Below are 22,626 nucleotides of genomic sequence, written 5' to 3' on the forward strand. Positions count from 1 at the left end.
CTGTAAATAAGTGACTTCAGTTGTAGCCAGTAAAGCTGAACGACACTCACTGATCAGAAACACCCTACAGTAAGTTGCTAATTAGTAATTCTGATACTGCCAATTACAACATAGATGCAAATCTTGTAACACACAATTCTAAGCAGTAAAGCTGTGCATAAGTTTAAAAACAGACATTGCCCATTTAACACAGAAACTGGGTGAATTTTTCCATTTTGTAGGGCCCTAAGTCTTAGGATCTTTCCCTGAAAAGTCAGTAGAACCAGAGTCTTGAGTATTTTTAAGCCAGAGGCAAATAAATTCTTATTAGGCAAGGGATAGGTAGAAATGTGGATTTGAGATTACAATCAGATCAGTCACGTCTAATTGATTGGAGGTGTTGGTGGTGGACTGGGGTGGACAAGGTCATAAGTCACATAATACCAGGTTATATAGTCCAACAGGTCTATTTGAAATCACAAACTTTCGGAGTACTACCTCTTCATCACAAGGACTGACTTCACCTGCCAAAGGGGCAGCATTCCAAAAGCTTACGATTTCAAATAAACCTGTTGGACTATAACCTGGTGTTGTAACTTCTGACCATGATCTAAATGAATGGTGGAGCCGACCTGAGGGACTGAATGGCGTACTCCCTTCCTAATTCAAATGTTATGAAATCCATAATCTCAACATGAAATTGAAACAATAATGTCGAAACATGTGTTCTACCAAAGGGACACCATATCATTTATTGCTTCTTATAATGATTTATAACATTCAACTGTATATAAAACCAACTCCAAGATAGTGGAATTCCCTACAGCTGCTTGCAGTATCATATTAAGTACCCAAGCTATTTGGGAATGGGGTGGGGTAGGGTGGGAGCGTCATACTCTCCTCAGGTGTGGAATACACACTGTGGGGGTAGATCAGAAAAGGAAGAAAAATAAGCACTGAAGTACAAAACATCAGCTGAATTCAAGACTTTGTAGGTGCCCAGCTCCAATAGGTTGCTGTTATTGAAACTGCAGTTTTACGTATGTGGAGTGTTCACAATTTTATACCTAGGAGCATACAATACTTCAATAATGTTGCTTTACACGGTTGAGATTTCCTCTCAGCCTGACCAGGGTGACAGCAGTTATAATCAATGAACATTTACTGTTAGAACTCCCCCCCACAACTCTTTAATGTTTGTCCATCTCTTGCTACCTCCTCCTAAAAGCTCAAAAGTGAGGCTGAGGCAAATGTCTCATGTAGAGTTGTTTACCATCAGGGTAGTTTAGACAGACAGCACTGAATATTTAAGATAAAAATAATTAAATCTTTGTTGCTGAGGAAGAGCTGGAATTTATGGTAGCCTTCCAAGTTCCTCTACAAGCCAAACACATTCTGACTTGAAATGACATGACTGTGACTGAGTCAACATCACTGTGGATGTCCCTACATCCCATGGACTGCAGTGGTTCAAGAAGGCAGTTCACCAAGACTTCTCCAGCACAATTAGGAATAAACACTAAATTCTGGGCTAGCCAGCAACACCCATACCAGTGAATTAACATTTATGTGGAGAAAAGAAGGTAATGGGATTAATGTCCGATCATTCTTTGGAATATCTGGCAAAAATATTAAAAGGGCTCCACTGCTTGTCTTGCTAATTATTCACTTTTTGGGGTTTTATTAAAAAAGGTATCAAATTATTTCAACCTTGCAAAGGATTGATTTCAGGTCCCGCAAGGGATCTGATCCATTTTCAGGTTTTGCCGAAACAGATTAAAAGGATCAGCTTTTTAAATAATAATTGATTATCAACATTTGGCTGTCCACATTCAGGCGGCCAGTACATCCCTGCTGCATATAAGGAATGCAAGTTCTTTGCCAACTTCGGAAATGCGAAGTGGAAGCCTGAACTCTCTTCCGCTAACTCCCAGAGGACAAAAGAGAAATGGGAGTTCAAGTTAAAAAAAAAGCACAAGATATAAAGTTTGTTTTATTCCTTACATATCAATTGAGGAATAGGATCAGAAGCTGACTAGAAATCTTTTAAACTGCAACAGTTTTCTTTAAAAAAAGAGAAGTCGAGAAAAGAAACAATACCCAGATTTTACAGATTCGTGCTTTGTAAACATCATCAAATTGGAGTGATGTCTTACCTGTTTTATGGTAGTGATGTGTTGCTTTTCTGTTTCAGACCGTTTCTTCAATTCATCTTTCAAGTTGTCTTTCTCTGCACATATCTCAACAATCATTTCCTGATGTTTTCTGTTTTCTTCCATCAGTCTGTACATCATACAAGGGGTGCAAAATAGATATGCAAATGTGAATCCTGAAACTTTGAAACATCATGAAAAAAGTCACTATAATTTGGTTGATAATAAGTTTATTCATAGTTTTACACAATCATCTGAGCATTCCTGACTAAATCATAGAAAGTTAGTGCAATGTTAATTACAACTGACAAACTTAGGATTTTCAATTAAAAAAGGTGATTTAAGCGATATGGGATATGTTTTTAAATATAAAAAGTGGTGATTAGAACCAAATTCAACTCTGATCAATGAACATGTGCATCCAAAGTAAGAGTTCTAATCAAATTTTATCTTAACCTAATTTTTTGAGCAGACAACTTTTGGACAAAGCTATCTATATTTCAACATATTTGACAGTTAGTGTGAAAGTTTTAACAAAAAGTCATTTTATAGAATCTTAGCTCAGGGAGGGAAAAATACATAATGCATTTCCAAGGTAAGGGTTAAATTAATCATTTCATGCTCATTTCCTCCAATTCAGATTGTTGTAACTTGTGACTTTTCTATCTACAGAGGAACTTCGATTATCCGAATTTTGGATTATCCAAAGATGATCTCAAGGTCTCGATAGAAACATGATATCAAAGAAGCGTTTCCAAAACTGATGGAGTCTTTTGTTTACAATGATTAAAAGTGAACTCAGCTTACTGAAATGGTGCCGACAACAGTGCTGGACATCTCTAAATGACTGACCAATCTCTCTCTCTCTCTGGAGACCTACACAGACGTGTACCCTAAATCCCCCTGCCCCAGATAATCTCTTCAAAATTGTCCTGTACAAGATAAAGGTGGAACTTGTCAAAACGTTGCAGTAAAATGGTGCGTGTGTGTGCGCACTATTTTGAGACTCACCACCCCCCTCTCCAAAAGGCAGCAGTAGTCTTACTGTTGGTGTCCAGTCCGGCTGCCCTGGAGGGGAGAGTGGGGCAGACAGGGGGTGGGTTTGGACACGGTCAGAGGGTGGATGGAGGTGCGGGTGTGGCATGAACAGGTTTGGATGTGGTTGGGGGCAGGGGCGTGGATAAGGGGTGGGTTTGGACAGCAGACGGTGTGGGGTTTAAATAGGTTGGGGGAGGGAAAAAAAAGTGTGTTTGGACAGGGTTGAGAGGGGGCAGCAAAAGGCTTCAGCAATGCTGCAGGTCCCTTACACACAAGTGTGTCTCTACTCAGAAACAAACCCTGAGACTGAGACAGGGAGCAAGGCAGGCAGAGTGAGGAAAAAAGAAACTTCAGAAAACTCCAAGCCCTAAAGGAGAGGCATTGAATCAATTAACCAAGTAATCAATTATCCGAACAAAACAGTGCCTGCCAATTTAGTTCGGATAATCGAGGCTCCTCTGTATTACAAAATTACAAAAGCAGTAAACGTTTTACATGAAGCATATATACAATAATAGTCATACAGCATAGAAACAGACACCTTGGTCCAACTAGTGCATGCCAACTATGTTCTCAAATTAGGCTGGACCCACTTGCTTGCATTTGGCCCATATCCTTCAAAGACTTTCCTATTCATGTACTTATTCAACGTCTTTTAAATAATCTAACTGTACCTGCATTCACCACTTCCTCCGACAGTTCATTCCACACCCAAACCACTAGGTAAAAAAGTTGCACCTCATATCCTTTATAAAACTTTCTCCTCTTACTTTAAAAATATGCCCTCCAGTTTTGAACTCACCCACCCTAGTGAAAAGACCCTTGCTATTCACCTTATCTATGCTGCTCATGATTTTATAAACCTCAATAATGTCACCCCTCAACCTTCTACCCTCCAGTGAAAAAGGTCCCAGCCTCTCCTGATAACTCAAACCCTCCATTCCCAGCAACATCCTGGTAAATCTTTTATGAATCCTCTCCAAATTTAATAAAATTCTCCCTATAGCTGGGCTACCAGAACTGCACAGTACTCCAGAAGAGGCCTCACCAACATGCTCAACATGACCTCCCAGTTCCTATACTCAATGATCTGAGCAATGAAGGCAAGCGTGCAAAACATCTTAATCACCCTGTGTACATGTGATGCAAATTTCAAAGAACAATGTATCTGAAGCCCAAGGTGTCTCTGTTCTGCAGCACTTCCCATGGTCCTACCATTAATTATAGAAGTCGTACCTTTGTTTATTTTACCACAATTCAAAACCTCATATCTACCCAAATTAAACTCCATCTGCCATTCCTCAGTCCATTGACCCGATTGAGAGAGATCTCTTCATAATCTTAGATAACCTTCATCACTGTTCCCAATATCACCAATTCTGGTATCATGTGCAAATTTACTAACCATACCTTTTATATTAAAAGGCTAATTTGCTCTGCTAACCTGCAGGAAATTGAATGGCCTGAGGCTAGGGTGGGATGCCTCTGACTTACAGGTAGATGGTAAGGAATTTACATTCCCATCCCTTGCCATTCATAGCCACTTACCTGGCCATCTCCTATTATTCAGAGATACTTGATCTTTGCATCATCCTATTCAGAAATCAATAACATTACAGTTGACTGCTCTCTGTAATTAAAAAAAACGATTTGCAACAGATTTGACCATTAAGGGATGATTTACATTAAATTGTTTCTGGAGATGATTAGGTCACTGCATTGTGTCTCGAGTGGCATGGGACTGTGAGGGAGTGGCTGGAGGTTGTCTTGTGGTCATTATTGACTGTGATGTAAAGATATTCTATCAAGGAAGGACTGTTTCCTTTGTTCAGGGAGAGCTTTGACACGACTCCGCAAGCCCTGCGAGGTGTGTTAAAAGATCCTCCAGCACGTTTGTACTGTACTGTGCTTAATGGAAATTTGGTCGTTCACAGAAGTTGGTATGTTGCAGTTGCATCAAATGTGAAGAATCTCAAGAAGGACCACCTAACATGCCTTCTATATTCTCATCCAAATTGTTTATATAAAAAAGTGACAAACAAAAGTAGTCACAATACTGATTCTTGTGAGACACCCCAGTCACAGGTCCCCTACCCAAATAATTACAGGTCTCACTCTCTCCTACCATCAAGCTAGTTTTGTATCCAACTGGCAAGTTCCCCCTGAAGCCCATATGATCTAACTTTACGAAGTAGTCTACAATACAGAACCCTGTGAAAAGCTTCACAAAAGTCCATGTAAACAATGCGTACCGCTCTGCTCTCATTAGTTCTTTTGGTGACTTTCTCGAAAAACTCAATCAAGTTTGACAGACACTATTTTCCTCGCACAAAACCCATGCTGACTATCCCTAATCAGTCCTTACCTCTCCCAATATAGGCAAATCATATCTTTCAGGATACTTGAGTATTCACAAACATTTTTATATTTTAAAAATCTTAATGCAATAGTTTGGAAGAAAAAAGTTCACACTTCCTCTCAAGTGGAAAGTATGGATGTACAAAAAGTTAAGAACAGCATTTATAATCAAGAAGCACAGAACAAATTTCCAGAACGAGGAAGGAAAGGGTCAGGACTTCAACTTCAGGCACAGCAGATAAGGGACAATTATGAGAAGGGTTGGTCAACACCTGGGAGTTGTATTTAAACGCGTACAACATAAAAACAATGTAAATGTGTTTGTAGCACAAATTGAAATGCGCAAGTCTAATGTTTTGGGCATTACAGATAGATGTCTGGGAACTAGATACACGTCGTATCGAAAGGGCAGGCAAATGGGCAGAGGGGGAGGGAGTGCCTTGTTGGTTAGAAATTAAATCAAAATCGATAGCAAAAAGCAACATGGATTCTGATGGTGCGAAATCTGTGTGGGTCGAGCTGAGGACTCACAAAGGGAAAAAAAAGAACACCCTGATGAGAGTAGGTATTAGGCCCCCTAGCGTAGTCAGGATGTGGAGCAAAAAATCAGGGAGATGTAAAACAGCTTGTAAGAAAGGCACTATTACAATAATCATGGGGGACGTAAACATACAGGTGCAGTGGGAAAATCAGGTTGGTAGCAGATCCCAAAAAAAAAATTGGTGGAACGTCCACACGATGGCTTTTTTTGGAGCAGCGAGAGGTAAAACCTATTATGGAATAGGAAATTCTGGATTTGGTAAGGTGTAATGAGGTAATTGGTAATGAGGCAGACTTAATTGGGGAGCTTAAGATGAAGGAACCCCGAGGGGCAGTGACCATAATATGATAGAATTCACTCTGCCGTTTGAGGGGGAGAAGCTGGTATGAAATGTAAAAGTATAACAAGTGAGTAAAGGTAATTACAAAAGACAAGAGGGAGGAGGTGGCCAGAGTTGATTAAAAGGGAAGTATAGCAGCAATGACAGTAGATTCTCGGGGTAATTAGGGAGACAAAACAGAAATCCATCGCAAGGAAGCAGCAGCAAACTAAGAGGAGGAAAAGACAACCATGGCTGATAAGGGAAGTCTGGGACAACATGAAAACAAAAAGGAACAGCAAACAATGTGGTGAAGGTCATGAGAAACCAGAGGATTGGGGAGGCATTAAAAATTAGCAGAAGATTACTAAAAAAGAAATGGATGGAGAGAAGATGAAATGACTGTAAGCTAGCCAGTAATACAAAAAAGTTTTGTAATTCAAGTTTTTTTTTAAAAAGACTCATTAAAAAAAGAGAGGCAAGAGTGGACATTAGATCACAGGAAAATGAGGCTGGTGAAGTAGTAATGGGGAACAAAGAAATGGCAGAGAAAGTGAACAGGTACTTTACGTCAGTCTTCATGGTGGAAAACACCAGCAGCATACCAGAACTTCAAGTGTCAGAGGACAGAGGTGACTGTAGTGATCATAACAAAGGTGAAGGGCTGGGGAAGCTGAAAGGTCTGACGATGGATAAATCACTCAGACCAGATGGATTACACTCCAGAGTCCTGAAGGAAATAGCTGAAGAGACTGTGGAAGCATCAGATGGAACTTCAGGCCCTGGAACACCGAGTGCAGGCCTGGGAAGAGCAAGTCGATGACCTCAAAAATAGAGGTCATCAGAAGAACATCTGGTTGCTGGGGCTTCCTGAACGGGAGGAAGAAGGTCAGCTTGTCAGCTTTTTGGAGCAATGGCTCCCACAGTTTCTAAGGCTGGAGATCGAGGGTAGACCAGGTGTGGACCGAGCGGGCCCACCGGGTCGTAGTGCACAGTCACGGATTGGACCAGAGCCCCCACCCAGTCCTAGTGCGACTCCAGCATTATAGAGACAAACAAATGATGCTGGAAGCCTCGAGACCACTGGGGAAGGATCCCCAGGCTATGGTACATAAAGGACCACGAATCATGCTTTTTCAGGACTTTTCCCCGGTCATCATTCGCAAGAGGATGGCCTTTGATGAGATTAAAAAATGGCTGACAGACCTGAATATCCAGTACTCGGTTACATATTTGCCGGTGCTGCATTTCAGCCACAGAGGGTCAGTGTTCAACTTTGATTCACCGGAAAAGACAAAGGATTTCTCGGATGCTCTAAAATAGACTGACTAGCCTGAATTATATGGACAATTATTCTACTACCTGTAATTTGCCTGGCTTACTTAGTTGTCAGGGGGCAATCTTGGTCTTCCTTGTAATATATGTCAGGCCTTTATTTTGGTTCCCTCTCTCCACTCTTCCCTGCCTGTCATCCTTTGTTTGGATTGGGGGAGGGGGGGTGGAGATAGAAGCGGGGAGAGTTTTTTTCTTGTTCTACCAGGAGTGCCTAAGATTACAGTATAGAGGGGATGAGTTGGGTGCCCACTTTTAACTGTCTTGTCATAAGATATTGATATTTTTTCCTTACTTTGTGTTGTCTGGGGCGGGGGCATGGCTTCAGCGAAAAGGAATCATGGTGGGATTAATGGATGATATGAGCGCCCCTTGTGGACAAGGGGGAAAGTCTCCTTTCAGCTATGTTTCATGCTGTTATGTTGTAGAAGTAGTTGTTAGAAGTTTTGATTTAGTAGTTGCACTTTTAAATTTATACGTATTGTTCATGGTTTTCACTCAGCACGCTGTTTTGGATGACCATGGCTAGCCATTCGTTTAAATGGTGCACCTGGAATGTTAAGGTGAGTCATTCACCCATTAAGAGAAAAAAGATACTGTCAAGTCTTCGAAAAGTGAAGATCGATGTCGCCTTGTTACAAGAAACACACTTCACCGATAAGGAGCATTTGGAGTTGCAACAGGTAGGATTTGGCCAGGCGTTTTTCTCATTTTTAACTTGAGAAACAGAGGAGTGGCTATTCTCATCCAGAACAACCTCCCATTTCAAATGCTAGGCCAAATTAAGGAGGAGTCTGGGCGATTCATAATACTTAAAAACTTTAATACATGGAGAGGAATATGAGATTCTGAATGTATATTGCCACCCGGCACATCCCTTTAAATTTGTAATGGATGCGCTATCAAGATTGATGGTCCTTGGGGCGCGTGTCATACAATTATAGGGGAAGACTTTAATTGACTCCGAGGTGGACAGGATGCCTAGGGATCTTGCAGGTATATCTCCATAATCCGGGCAGTTGGTGGACTTGAACATGGAGTTGGGGGTTGGAGGATGTATGGAAATATCTTCACCCCGAAGGTAGGGATTTTACCTTTTTTCCTAATCCACATAAGTGCTATACTAGAATTGACATTTTTTTTGTCCCATCGGCCTTTTTGAACTCGGTTCTGTCCTTCAGAATAGGGAATGTAGGAGTATACATGATTATGCATGTATATGGAGGTCAAGGCCAGAGGTGGTGGGGCTGGTTCCTGGCACTGGCACATGGACCCTTTCCTCCCGAAAGATAGCAAGTTTAGAGTATTTTTTGTGGGAGCTTAACATTTTTTGGGATATCAATTCAGGTATGGCCATTGGTGCTGTGGGACACTGCCAAGGCCTACGCACAGGGTTTAATTATTTCTTACTTTGCGACCCAGAAACGACAGAGGGGAGAATAGCAATGTTTGCTCGAGGTTTGCCTAAAGGTGGCTGAGTTAGCATATTTTGATAATCTAACTAAATTACAGAAGATTACAGCCCTTAGGGCTACTTTGAATGCTGCACTTACCCAAACAGCAAATGGGGGACTCTCTTTTGTGAAACAGAGATTATTTGAGTGATAAACTAGGTAGATATCTCGCATACTTGGCCAGAAAGAAGAATGCCCCCAATCTATTACATCCATCACAGAGAGGTGCTTGTCCTCTTACTTGCATTGTCAAAAAGATTGACACAGCATTTAGAAAGTTTTATTTTGAGCTCTATCAGTTGGAGGGCTGTGAGGATTGAATGAAGAAGATGAAATCATTTAAGGCCTTGGACCTTTCGGGTGTAACCTCAGAGCAGGCGTCCTTTTTGAATGTCCCCCTGACAATTCAGGAAGTACAGGAGGCAGTGAGGCTGCTCCAGAATGGCAAAGCGCCTGGACCAGATGGATTTCAAATGGAGTTTTATAAAGAGTTCAGAGACAAGCTGGCCAGGCCACTCTTGGATATGTACAATTACTCATTCAGTCAGGGCTGCCTCCCATCTTCGAGAGAAGCAAATATTTCTGTTATCCTTAAGGAAAAGTCCTAGAAGATTGCACTTCGTATAGGCCCATATCATTACTGAACATGGACTTTAAAATCCTGTCGAAAAGGCTAGCATTAAGGCTGGAGAGGGCATTGCCTTTTATTGTAAAGGAGGACCAGACGGGTTTTATTAAGGGTCATAGGTCTTCTAATATTATTGATAGAGTATTAAATATTGTCCAAATATGTCAGCAAAGAGCAATACCAGGTTTGGTCATCTCATTGCATGCAGAAAAACCATTTGATCGGATGGAGTGGCCGGCCATACCTCTTATGCCTTGGAACAGTTTGGTCTTGGAGAGTTTTTACTGAATGGGCGGTAATGCTGTATAGTGAACTAAAGGCAGTGGTACTCACTATTGGCATAGGGTCAAACAGTTTTAGTGTCGGTAGGGGCTGCCGTCAAGGGTACCCTCTCTCGCCGCTAGTATTTACATTAGTGATCAAGTCATTGGCGGCAGCCATTTGGATAGATTGGAATATAGACCGGAAGGCAAGGTCAAGCAGGCATAAAATTACTCCCTATGAGGATGACGTCCTTCTCTTTTTAACCGATCCAATGACATCTGTGCCCCGCTTAACACAAGTGATTAATCTATTTGGTTTGTTTTCAGGTTATAAAGTTAATTTCATGATATCAGAGGCCATGTCTGTGGGGGTTCTTACTTGTATATCCAAGTTTGGGGATGGAACCTGTTTCCCTTTCCGGTGCTCACAGGGAGGTTTTCTGTACTTAGGCATTTTTATTACCCCGTTTTTGATCAATTATATAAAGCCAATTATGAGCAGCTACGAGAGAAAAATCAGGCAGGACCTTCGGCTTTGGGAAGATCTTCCGATATCTTGAGCAGGATAGCTCTGGCTAAGATGAATATTCTTCCTCGTTTATTATACCCCATGAGAATGCTCCCTTTGATGCTACCAAGGCAAACACTGCGCAGTCTTTAGAGCTGGCGTGGACCTTTTATTTGGCATCACAGGCAGCCTCTTATTAAGCTGGATAAATTGCAGCTTCCACTGGAGTGGGGGGGGGGGGGGGGGGGGTGGGAGTCTAAATTTTCCAGACTTTCGGAAGTACTAACCGAGTTCTTTGTTATCCTATGTGGCTGAATGGGTCTGTCATGATCCGCGATCAATTTGGCTAGACATTGAGGCCTCCCAGACAAAATGCACCCTCATTAATTTGTTGTTTATGGACAAGATGAGAACTGTTATGGATCACTGCAAAAAACCCAATCGTCCTAAACACAGTTAAAGCAAAGAGAGTTTTACGGCAGGGCAAGGGCAATTTACGAAAAACTTCCCCTTTTATCCCCATAGTGGCAATGTCAGGATTCCAGCCAGGTTCAATGGACTCTGGCTTTAAGCTCTGGGAGCCCAGAGGAATCTCCTGTTTAGGACATCTATTTGACGGGGAAGTCATGATGTCCTTCGAACAGCTGAGTCAGACGTTTAGGCTACCGAGGGAGGATCTCTTTCATTACTTCCAGGTTAGGGACTTCATACAAAACAAAAAGACTACATTGGTGGTTAATGATGGGCAAGCTGTTGGAAGGAATCCTGAGGGACAGGATGTACAAGTATTTGGAAAGGCAAGGACTGATGAGGGATAGTCAACATGATTTTGTGTGTGGGAAATGTCTCACAAACTTGATTGAGTTTTTTTGTGGAAGTAACAAAGAGGATTGATGAGGGCAGAGCGGTCGATGGGATCTGTATGGACCTCAGTAAGGCATTCAACAAGGTTCCCCACGGGAGACTGATTAGCAAGGTTAGATCACACGGAATTCAGGGAGAACTAGCCATTTGGATACAGAACTGGCTCAAAGGTAGAAGACAGTGGGTGGTGGTGGAGAGGTAATTTTCAGACTGGAGGTCTGTGACCAGTGGAGTGCCACAAGGATCGGTGTTGGGTCCTCTACTTTTTGTCATTTACATGAAAGATTTGGATGCGAGCATAAGAGGTACAGTTAGTAAGTTTGCAGGTAACACCAAAATTGGAGGTGTAATGGACAGCAAAGAGGGTTACCTCAGATTACAACAGGATCTGGACCAGATGGGCCAATGGGCTGAGAAGTGGCAGATGGAGTTTAATTCAGATAAATGCGAGTTGCTGCATTTTGGGAAAACAAATCTGATACACAATGGTAAGGTCCTGGAGAGTGTTGCTGAACAAAGAGACCTTGGAGTGCAGGTTCATAGCTCCTTGAAAGTGGAGTCACAGTTAGGGAGGATAGTAAAGGTGGCGATTGGTATGCTTTCGTTTATTGGTCAGAGTATGGAGTATAGGAGTTGGGAGGTCATGTTGCGGCTGTACAGGGCATTGGTTAGGCCACTGTTGGAATATTGCATGCAATTCTGGTCTCCTTCCTATCGGAAAGATGTTGTGAAACTTGAAAGGGTTCAGAAAAGATTTACAAGGATGTTGCCAGGGTTGGAGGATTTGAGCTATAGGGAGAGGCTGAACAGGCTGGGGCTGTTTTCCCTGGAGCGTCGGAGGCTGAGGGGTGACCTTATAGAGGTTTACAAAATTATGAGGGGCATGGATAGGGTAAATAGGCAAAGTCTTTTCCCTGGGATCGGGCAGTCCAGAACTAGAGGGCATTGGTTTAGGGTGAGAGGGGAAGATATAAAAGAGACCGACGTGGCAACGTTTTCACACACTGGGTGGTACGTGCATGGAATGAGCTGCCAGAGGATGTGGTGGAGGCTGGTACAATTGCAACATTTAAGAGGCATTTGGATGGGTATATGAATAGGAAGGGTTTGGAAGGATATGGGTCAGGTGCTGGCAGGTGGGACTAGATTGGGTTGGGATATCTGGTCAGCGTGGACGCGTTGGACCTAAGGGTCTGTTTCCATGCCGTACATCTCTATGACTCTATGAGCTGGGTGTAGGAGAATCCCCCAGGACACTCAATTTAGCATAGTCATGGAACACATACTCCTGGACTTCCTTACGGATATGGTGCACCAGAGAGCGGAATTGTTTTACAGAACATGGCGGCCCTTTTTGAATTATATTGATGTAGATATATCGGCTATATATTATTTAGGGCCATGAGGACTGTGTCTGTCAGTTTAGGGACCCCTGGGAGGAAGAATCTCAAACAAATACAGGTCTATTTAGTCTTGCTCCCAGTGGTGGGGAGTTGTGATGAGATTGTTATAACTTGGTTTTAATTTTATTTCATCGATTTATTTTTTCTTCTTTCTCCTTGGTTATTTATTGGACTGTAGTTTTATTGGGGTTTTTTGCATTACTGTAGCCTGTAGAGTAGATAGTAGTTTGTTTTCTATTATATTAGCAAGTTGTCATACTATTTTGTATTGGTTTTGCAATTTTAGAAAAACAAAGTCTTCTTTTCAATAAAAATATCTATGGAACAAAAGAAAGAAATGAGATTGTGGAGTGCTTGGAAGTACATGGTAAAATGGGACTGAGTCAACATGACTTTGTCAAGGTGAGGCCATGCCTGATAAAGAATTCTAACAGATTTAAGGAGGTAATGAGTAAGTTAGCCAAAGTAGATTCAGTGGACATGATCTATTTGTATTTCCAGAAGGCAGCCTTTGACAAACTAAGTAAGGGAAAAGCCCATGGTTTTAGATGTTGGCAAGATGTTGGCATGGGTAGAGAACTGACAGATGTTGTTGACATCACAAGTATTTACATTATACATTAACAATCTGAACCAAGAAACGGAGGGCATTTTTGCTAAGTTTGCAGATAGGTGGAGGGTCGGTAGTATAGAGAAAGCCGGAAGGCTGCAGAAGGCCATGCACAGATAAGGAGAGTGGGCAAAGAAGTGGCAGACAGAATACAATGTGGGAAAAGTGTGAGATTAAGAACAGAGAGGTAGACTATTTTCTAAATGGGGAAAAGGCTTCATAAATATGAAGCACAAAGGTACTTTGGAGTCTGAGTTCAGGACTTAACATGCGGCTTCAGTTGGCAGGTAGGAAAGCAAATGCAATGTTAGCATCCATCTCCAGAGAAATAAAATGAAAGAGCAGAGATATTGCGTAAAGCACTGGGCGGAAGTGGGTACTGCAGATGCTGGAGATTAGAGTCAAGATTAGAGTGGTGCTGGCAAAGCACAGCAGGTCAGGCAGCACCCAAGTAGCAGAAAAGCTGATGTTTCAGGCAAAAGCCTTTCTTCAAGAATGAGACTGGGAGCTTTGGGGGAGGAGAGATAAATGTGAGGGGCAAAGGTAACTGAGTGTGCAATAGGTGGATGGAGATGGGGGTAAAGGTGATCGGTCAGAGAGGAGGGTGGAGCGGATAGGTGGGAAGGAAGATGGGCAGGTCTTGAGGATGGTGCTGAGCTGGAAGGCTGGAACTGGGGAAAGGTGGAGGGAGGGGAAATGAGGAAACTGGTAAAGTCCACATTGATACCAAGGGGTTGAAAAGTCCTGAGGCGGAAGGTAAGGCATTCTTCCTCTATCAGGTGGTAAGGGAGTAACGATGAGGAGGCTCAGGACTTGCATGTCCTCAGCCAAGTGGGAGGAACAGGTCAGACCACATTTGGAATATTGGGAGCAGTTTTGGGTTCCGCATCTAAGGAAGGATGTCCTGGACTTGAAGGGGGTCCAGAGGGGTTCACAAGAATGATCCCAGATATGAAGGGCTTGTCGTGCAAGGACTGGTTGAGGATTCTGGGTCTGTATTCAGTGGAGCTGAGGAGGGTGATGATGGTTCTCATTGAAACTTACAAAGCCTCAGAGTGAAGGCACAACTCTTTGTCGAGTCAGAGAGAGCATGGAAACAGTCTCTTCAGTCCAACTCACCCATGCTAACCAGATATCCAAAATTAATCTAGTTCCATTTGCCAGTGTTTGGCCCATATCCTGCTAAATTTTCCCTTTTCATATACCCATCCAGATGCCTTTTGAATGTTGTCGTAGTACCAGCCACCACCACTTCCTCTAGCAGCTCATTCCATAATCTCAATGCTCTCTGCATGAAAAAGTTAGTCTTCAGATCCTTTTTAAATCGTTTCCCACTCACCTTCAATCTATGCCATCTAGTGTTGGATTTTCCCGCTGTCAGAAAGAGAGCTTGGCAATTCACCCGATTCATGCTTCTCACGATTTTTTACAAACATTAATAAGGTCCTCCCTCAGCCTCCAGTTAATTCAGCCTCTTCCTATAGTTCAAACTCCCAGTCCTGGAAGTACTTTTGGAGTGAAGTTACTAATAACCTAGGAATCATGGTCACCATTTAGAACACAGGAAACTCTCACAACAATAATGTCATATGACTGAATGTGTTTGGGGAGTGAAGTTAATTGAAGGATAAATATTGGACAAGACATAATGATTAACTTGCCTGTTCTTCAAAGAAGTGTCAAGGGTTCTGTTACATTGCGAGTGAACAGACAGGGGCTCTGTTTAATATCATGCCCTAAAGGTGACACCATCAAAATTACAGCGACTACACTCCAAAACCTGGAATGTCAACTTATACTCAAAGTATCTAATTTTCTTGTTGACTTTGCCCATCCCTCCCAAAACATAAAACTTAAATGTAATAAATGTGACTCCAAACTTTTTCCAATTATAATAAAGTCCAATTTATTTGTTAATATATTTCCTCTAAGATTTTCAAAACAGAAATGCAAATTACCACCTTTATTGATCAGTTCATGGGATGGGGCATCATTGGCGAGACTAGCATTAATTACCCTCAAAACATGATGTTGAATCCTCTGCCTGCCTGGTGTAGGTGCACCCACATTATTGTCAAGACGTCACCTCCAATTTCCTGACAATGAAAGAGTGATAATTATGACTCTAAGTCAGGATGGTGAGTTGCTTGAAGGTGAACTTGCAGGTCGTGTGTTCCCACGTGCCAACCACCCTTGTCCCAGGTGATCGAGCATAGAGCAGTACAATACAGAACACTCCCTTCAGCTTTGGATGTTGTACTGGCCTTTTATCCTCTAAGATCAGACTAACCTACATAACCTTTATTGCACTATCATATGCCTATCCAAGAGTCACTTAAAATGTCCCTAATACCACTGCTGGCAGTGTATTCCATGCAAACACCACTCAGTATAAAAAACCTACTTCTGAAATCTCCCTAAACCTTCCACCAATCACTTGAAAATTATGCCCCCTCATGATATCCATTTCCCCAAGGAAGAAAGTCTCTGACTAACCACTAACTATGCCTCTCAATATCTTGAATACCTCTTTCAAGTTAACTCTCATCCTTCTTTGCTCCAATGAGAAGAGCATTAGCTCCCTCAATCTTTCTTCATAAGACATGCCCTCCAGTCCAGGCAGCATCCTGGTAAATCTCCTCTGCACCCTCTCCAAAGCTTCCATATCCTTCCTATAATGAGGTGACCAGAACTGAACACAATATTCCAAATGTGGTCTAACTAGGGCTTTTTAGAGCTGCAGCATAACCTCTCAGCTCTTAAAGTCAATTCCCCTGCTAATGAAAGCCAACACACCATACACCTTCTTAATAACCCTACCAATTTGGGTGGCAACTTTGAGGGATCTATGGACATGGAACCCAAGATCCCTTCTGTTCCTCCATATTGCTAAGAATCCTCCCTTTAACCCAGTGTTCTGCATTCAAATTTGACCTTACAAAATGAATCACTTCACACTTTTCCAGGTTGAACTCCATCTGCAACTTATCAGACCAGCTCTGCATCCTGTCAATGTCCGATTGCAATCTACAACAGCCCTCCACACCATCCACAACTCCACCAAACATCGTGTCATCGACAAACTTATTAACCCACCCTTCCACTTCCTTATCCAAAGTCATTCATAAAAATCATAGAGAGGGTCCAGAACAGATTCCTGTGGACCACCACTGGTCACCAAGCTCCAGCTTGAATACTTTCCATCTACTATCACCTTCCATCTTCCATTGGCCAGCCAATTCTGTATCCAGACAGCCAAATGTCCCTGTATTCCATGCCTCCTCGCGTTCTGAATGAGCCTACCATGGGGAACCTGATCAAATGCCTTGCTAAAATCCATGTATTTCACATTCACTGCTCAACCTTCAATGTGTTTTGTCACATCCTCAAAGAATTCAATAAGGTTTGTAAGGCATGACCGGCCCCTCACAAAGCATAGTTGACTATCTCTAATCAAACTACAGTTTTCCAAGTAAGCATAAATCCTGTCTCTTCGAATCCTCTCCAATACTTTGCTAACCACTGACCGAAGACTGACTGATCTGTACTTCTCAGGATTATCTCTATTCCCTTTCTTGAACAAAGGAATAACATTTGCTGCCCTCCAATCATCTGGTACTACTCAAATAGACAGTGAGGATGCAAAGATCATTGCCAAACATGCAACAATCTCTTCCCGCACCTCTGTGGTAACCTTGGGTATATCCTGTCTGGCCCAGGGTATTTATCCATCCTCATGTTTTTCAAACTTTTTGAACACATCTTCCTTCCTAAAATCAACCTGTTCTAGTACATCAGTCTGCTTCACGCTGTCCTCACAAATGACAAGCTCCCTCTCAGTAGTAAATACTGAAGCAATGTATACATTAAAGGGGTCCACTGAATGTAGTGCCCCTACGTCCTCCACGTCCAGGCACAAGTTCCCTCCACTATCTCTAATCAGCCATCCTCTTGTTCCTCGCATCAGCGTGGAATGCCTTAGGATGTTCCTTAATCCTAACTGCTAAAGCTTTTTCATGCCCCTTTCTCGCTCTCCTAAGTCCATTCTTCAGTTGCTTCCTGGCTACCTCTAACACCCTGTCTGATCCTTGCCACCTCAACCTTAAGTAAGCTTCCTTCTTCTTCATGACTCGATGTTCCACATTCCTTGTCATCTAAGATTCTTTCAACTTACTATCCGTTCCTTGCCTCAGTGGGACAAACTTGTCCAGCACTATCAGCAAGTGCTTCCTAATCAACCTCCAAATTTCTGTTGGGCATTTCCCCGAGAACATCCTTCTCAATTTAGGTGCCCCAGTTCCTGCCTTCCTATACCATCTGCTCCTATCCATCTCCGTGAGTATAGTTAAGGTCAGGGAGTTATGATCACTAGCCCACCGAGAGATCTGACACCTGGCATGGTTCATTGTCAAGCTCCAAATCCAATATGGCCTCCCCTCTAGTCGGCCTATCTACATATTGAGTCAAGAACCCTTCCTGACAAAAATTGCTCCATCCAAACTATACACACTAAGGAGATTCCAATCAATATAAAGGAAGTTAAAGTCACCCATGTTAACAACCCTGTTATTTCTGCACCTTTCCAAAATCTGTCTCCCAGTCTGCTCTTCTGTGTCTCCGTTGCCATTGGGCGGGGGGGTGGTCGATAGAAAACTCCCAATAAAGTGACTGCTCCTTTCCTGTTTCTGATTTCCACCCATACTGACTCTGTTGGGAAATCAGAAATTGTGGAATCAAGAGTTATGGAGATAAGGCAGGAACAGGATACTGATTAAGGATGATCAGTCATGATCATATTGAATGGTGGTGCAGACTCGAAGGGCAGAATGGCCTACTCCTGCACCTATTATCTATTGTATTAACCCTCCTTGCTGACCTCTCTTCCTGCAGTTGTGATACTACCCCTGTGATATCAAAATCTCCGCAACAGCCACAACACTATAGTTCCAAGTGCTGATGCATGCTCAGAGTTTGTCACCTTTATTCCGAACACTTCCTGCATTAAAATAGAAACTCTTCAATCCATCACACTGACTGCACACCTTTGCCCTATCAAGTGCCTATCCCTCCTCAGACTCTCTGCACACTATCTGGCTGTTCACTACCTACTCCAACATCTGATCAATAGCTCAGATTCCCACATCCCTGCCAATCTAGTTTAAATCCTCCCAAACAGCTCTGGCACACGTTGCACCCAGGATATTGGTGCCCCTCCAGTTCATGTCCAACCCTTCCTTCTTGTGCAGGTCCCACCTTCCCCAATGATCCACATACCTGAAGCCCTCCCTCCTGCACCATCCATAGAGAGAGATTGAGAGTTTTGAAGATACTGTTAGAAGGAATCCTGGTGAATTTAACATGTAAACAACTGTAATTGTTACGTGCCTATTTGTCTAAGTGATAAATTACTCGCTTTAAACAATTAATTTTGTTTCCTGTTCAAACACAGTAATTTTACTGAGTAGTTGCTATTAGATTTGATAAATGACAGTTTAATTCACGGTGTGTGAGTTCAATTTAAAATCTCCAACAAAATTAGCTGAATTTACATTTGGAATGTGTACTTAGATAATCTATGATTCGGAGATGCCGGTGTTGGACTGGGGTGTACAAAGTTAAAAATCACACAACACCAGGTTATAGTCCAACAGGTTTAATTGGAAGCACACTTGCTTTCGGAGCGACGCTCCTTCATCAGGTGATTGTGGAGGGCTCGATCGTAACACAGAATTTATAGCAAAAATTTGCAGTGTGATGTAACTGTAATTATACATTGAAGAATTGATTGTCTGTTAAGCCTTTCATCTGTTAGAATACAGTGATAGTTTCATTTCTTTCATGTGTAAATCACAAAACCCTTTTTTTTAAAGTTGCATTCTCGGGTTAGCTGTTAACAATGGTGATAGCTAGACAATGTGTTGAAGGTGTTAGCCCCCTGTGTTCTGTGTCTATGACCTGATGTTTAGATTGATTCCAATCTAAAAAGTGAAATATCAGAGTTTTACATAAATTCATGCAGTTTTTGAGCTCAGAGCTCGACATGAATCTATGTGGTTTATGAGCAAAGTGCAATGTAACTTTGTGTGTGGTGAATTTTTTTGGTACAAAGTTACATTGCACTTTGCTCAAAAACCACATAGATTCATGTCGAACTCTGAGCTCAAAAACTGCATGAATTTATGTAAAACTCTGTTATTTCACTTTTTGTATTCTAACAGATGAAAGGCTTAACAGACAATCAATTCTTCAATGCATAATTTCAGTTACATCACACTGCAAATTTTTGCTATAAATTCTGTGTTACGATCGAGCCCTCCACAATCACCTGATGAAGGAGCGTCGCTCCGAAAGCTAGTGTGCTTCCAATTACACCTGTTGGACTATAACCTGGTGTTGTGTGATTTTTAACTTAGATAATCTAATGTATGTACCATTTAGTAGTCAAACACTGGGTGAGGTCCTCTTTTGGCCATCTGATACACCGGATTGGTCTCAGAATGATATAACGACCATCTCTTATTTCTCCCTTTATTTGTGAATTCTGTGGCAACTGTAGGACTGCCAAGTACTTCATCTCCCATTGTTCTGCTCCCCCTGAAATAGTTTCTCAGATCTCAATTTCTTGCTACCTTACTTAACGCCCTTTCCGTCAAGGGTTCAGCATTTAACATATTTATGAATTACATTTTTAAAATCAACTTGAATACAAATCAGCAGTGGAGACCTCAACACCAATTCTAGGAGCACTACATTCAGTGGACTCCCAACCATGGATCATTCCACCGACTGCTGCTTTCTCTCTTCTAGCCAATTGTATCAACTAGGGAACCACTCACCTTGTTGTTCTGAACACAAAATAATTTCTCCCAGTTTCCCTTTTCTAGCATGTATGTAAACCTTCAAGGGTCTCACTATAAATCTATTCGAGTTACAGATTAAGTAGCACATTGTATATTTCCCAGCTGGAGCAAAATTATTGCAGAGCTGGAATCTGTACTGAAAACAACAAATGCTGGTGATCACAGCATGTCAGGCAGCATCCATATAGGGAGAGCAAGCCAATGTTTAGATTCTAAATTCAAAAAAAGTTAGCTTGCCCTCTCTCCATGGATGCTGTCGGACCTTCTGTGATCTCCAGCACTTCTTGTTTTCAGTATATTTCCAGCAGTTGGCTAATAAATTCCACAAACTCCAAGTTTTCTTCCACTGAACCCAAATTACATACCACCTCCACAATCTAAAATCCTACAAACTAACTTCAATAGTTACGAAGTTCACATTATTCACAAAGGACTTAAAATATATTAATTTGTTCATGGGAGAGGCCAAGTCAGCCAATTCAGTTATAAACTTCACTGCATGTTTGACATCACACCTCCAGTGTTTGAGAAACTTATTTCTAATTTGTATTCAAATATTTCAAAAACACTATTGCTCAACATACTCCAAATCAGCGATACTTTGGGAAGAATTAGACAGCAGCATAGTAGAATACTTCATGGAAGGTTTGCAGCAAATCATCAAGTTTGTTCTGATCAGGAATAACTCTTCTTGTCTAGTTTCACAGAATTTGCAAAATCTCCAAATTGTAAAGTAGTATCTTTTCTGTTACTGCTACTATTGCAAAATCTACAACTTGTATTTCGTTCAATCATTGTTAAAATGAGGACAGTGCTACGAATGCCAGCATTTTTCATTCCCATAGATGATACAAATGCTACAGGAAGGATAGAAAGGGAGGCAAGAGAGGAGGGGGAGTGGCGTTTTTGATAAGGAATAGCATAACAGCTGTGCTGAGGGAAGATATTCCTGGAACTACATTCAGGAAAGTTATTTGGGTTGAACTGTGAAATAAGAAAGGGATGATCATGTGATTGGGATTGTATTATAGACCCCCTAAAAGTCAGAGGGAAATTGAGAAACAAACTTGTACGGAGATCTCAGCTATCTGAAAGAATAATAGGGTGGTTATGGTAGGGGATTTTAATGATGACCTACTCTTATGAAACAAGGCAGGGCAGGTGACCGAGGTGTCAGTGGGGAGCACTTTGGGGCCAGCGACCATAATTCTATTAGATTTAAAATAGTGACAGAAAAAGGATATTCCAGATCTAAAAGTTGAAGTTCTAAATTGGAGAAGGTATTAGGCAAGAACTTTCAAAAGCTGATTGGGGACAGATGTTCACAGGTAAAGGGACAGCTGGAAAATGGGAGGTCTTCAGGAATGAGATAACGAGAATCCAGAGAAAGTATATTCCTGTTAGGGTGAAAAGAAAGGCTGGTAGGTGTAGGGAATGCTGGATGACTAAAGAAATTGAGGGTTTAGTTAAGAAAAAGAAGGAAGCATATGTCAGGATAGATTGAGTGAATCCTTTGAAGAGTATAAACGAAGTAGGAGTATACTTAAGAGGGAAATCAGGAAGGCAAAAAGGGGACATGAGATCGCTTTGGCAAATACATTAAGGACAAAAGGGTAACTAGGGAGAGAATAGGGCCCCTCAAAGATCAGCAAGGCGGCCTTTTTGTGGAGCCACAGAAAATGGGGGAGATATAAATGAGTATTTTGCATCAGTATTTACTGTGGAAAAGGATATGGAAGATATAGACTGTAGGGAAATAGATGGTGACACCTTGCAAAATGTCCATATTACACATGAGGAAGTGCTGGATGTCTTGAAACGCATAAAGGTGGATAAATCCCCAGCACATGATCAGGTGTACTCGAGAACTCTGTGGGAAGCTAGAGAAGTGATTGCCGGGCCTCTTGCTGAGATATCAGTATCATCGATAGTCACAGGTGAGGTGCCGGAAGACTGGAGTTTGGCTAATGTGGTGCCACTGTTTAAGAAGGTGGTAAGGACAAACCAGGGAACTATAGACCAGTGAGCCTGACCTCGGTGGTGGGCAAGTTGTTGGAGGGAATCCTAAGGGACAGGATGCACAAGCATTCGGAAAGGCAAGGACTTATTACAGATCGTCAGCATGGCTTTGTGCATGGGAAATCATGTCTCACAAACTTGATTGAGTTTTTTGAAGAAGTAACAAAAAGAGGATTGATGACGACAGAGCTGTAGATGTGATCTATGTGGACTTCAATAAGGCGTTCGACAAGGTTTCCCCATGGGAGACTGATTAGCAAGGTTAGATCACACGGAATTCAGGGAGAACTAGCCATT

General features: G+C 42.0%; 1 protein-coding gene across 6 annotated transcripts in view; it reads right to left on the reverse strand.

The window, feature by feature from the left end:
• ccdc186 (coiled-coil domain-containing protein 186) overlaps positions 1–22,626 on the reverse strand; it is a 121,233-nt gene that overhangs the window by 67,383 nt on the left and 31,224 nt on the right. For 3 of the 6 annotated variants that reach the window (XM_043712785.1, XM_043712786.1, XM_043712790.1), the window contains exon 3: positions 2,136–2,283. In XM_043712785.1, the coding sequence (XP_043568720.1) occupies positions 2,136–2,283 (148 nt within the window). Of the gene's footprint in view, positions 1–2,135; positions 2,284–4,718; positions 4,742–22,626 lie in introns of those variants that run through there. The other 3 variants (XM_043712789.1, XM_043712787.1, XM_043712791.1) reach the window with 2 other exon arrangements.

Source organism: Chiloscyllium plagiosum, chromosome 22 (genome assembly GCF_004010195.1).
Source record: "Chiloscyllium plagiosum isolate BGI_BamShark_2017 chromosome 22, ASM401019v2, whole genome shotgun sequence".
NCBI lineage: Eukaryota > Metazoa > Chordata > Chondrichthyes > Orectolobiformes > Hemiscylliidae > Chiloscyllium > Chiloscyllium plagiosum.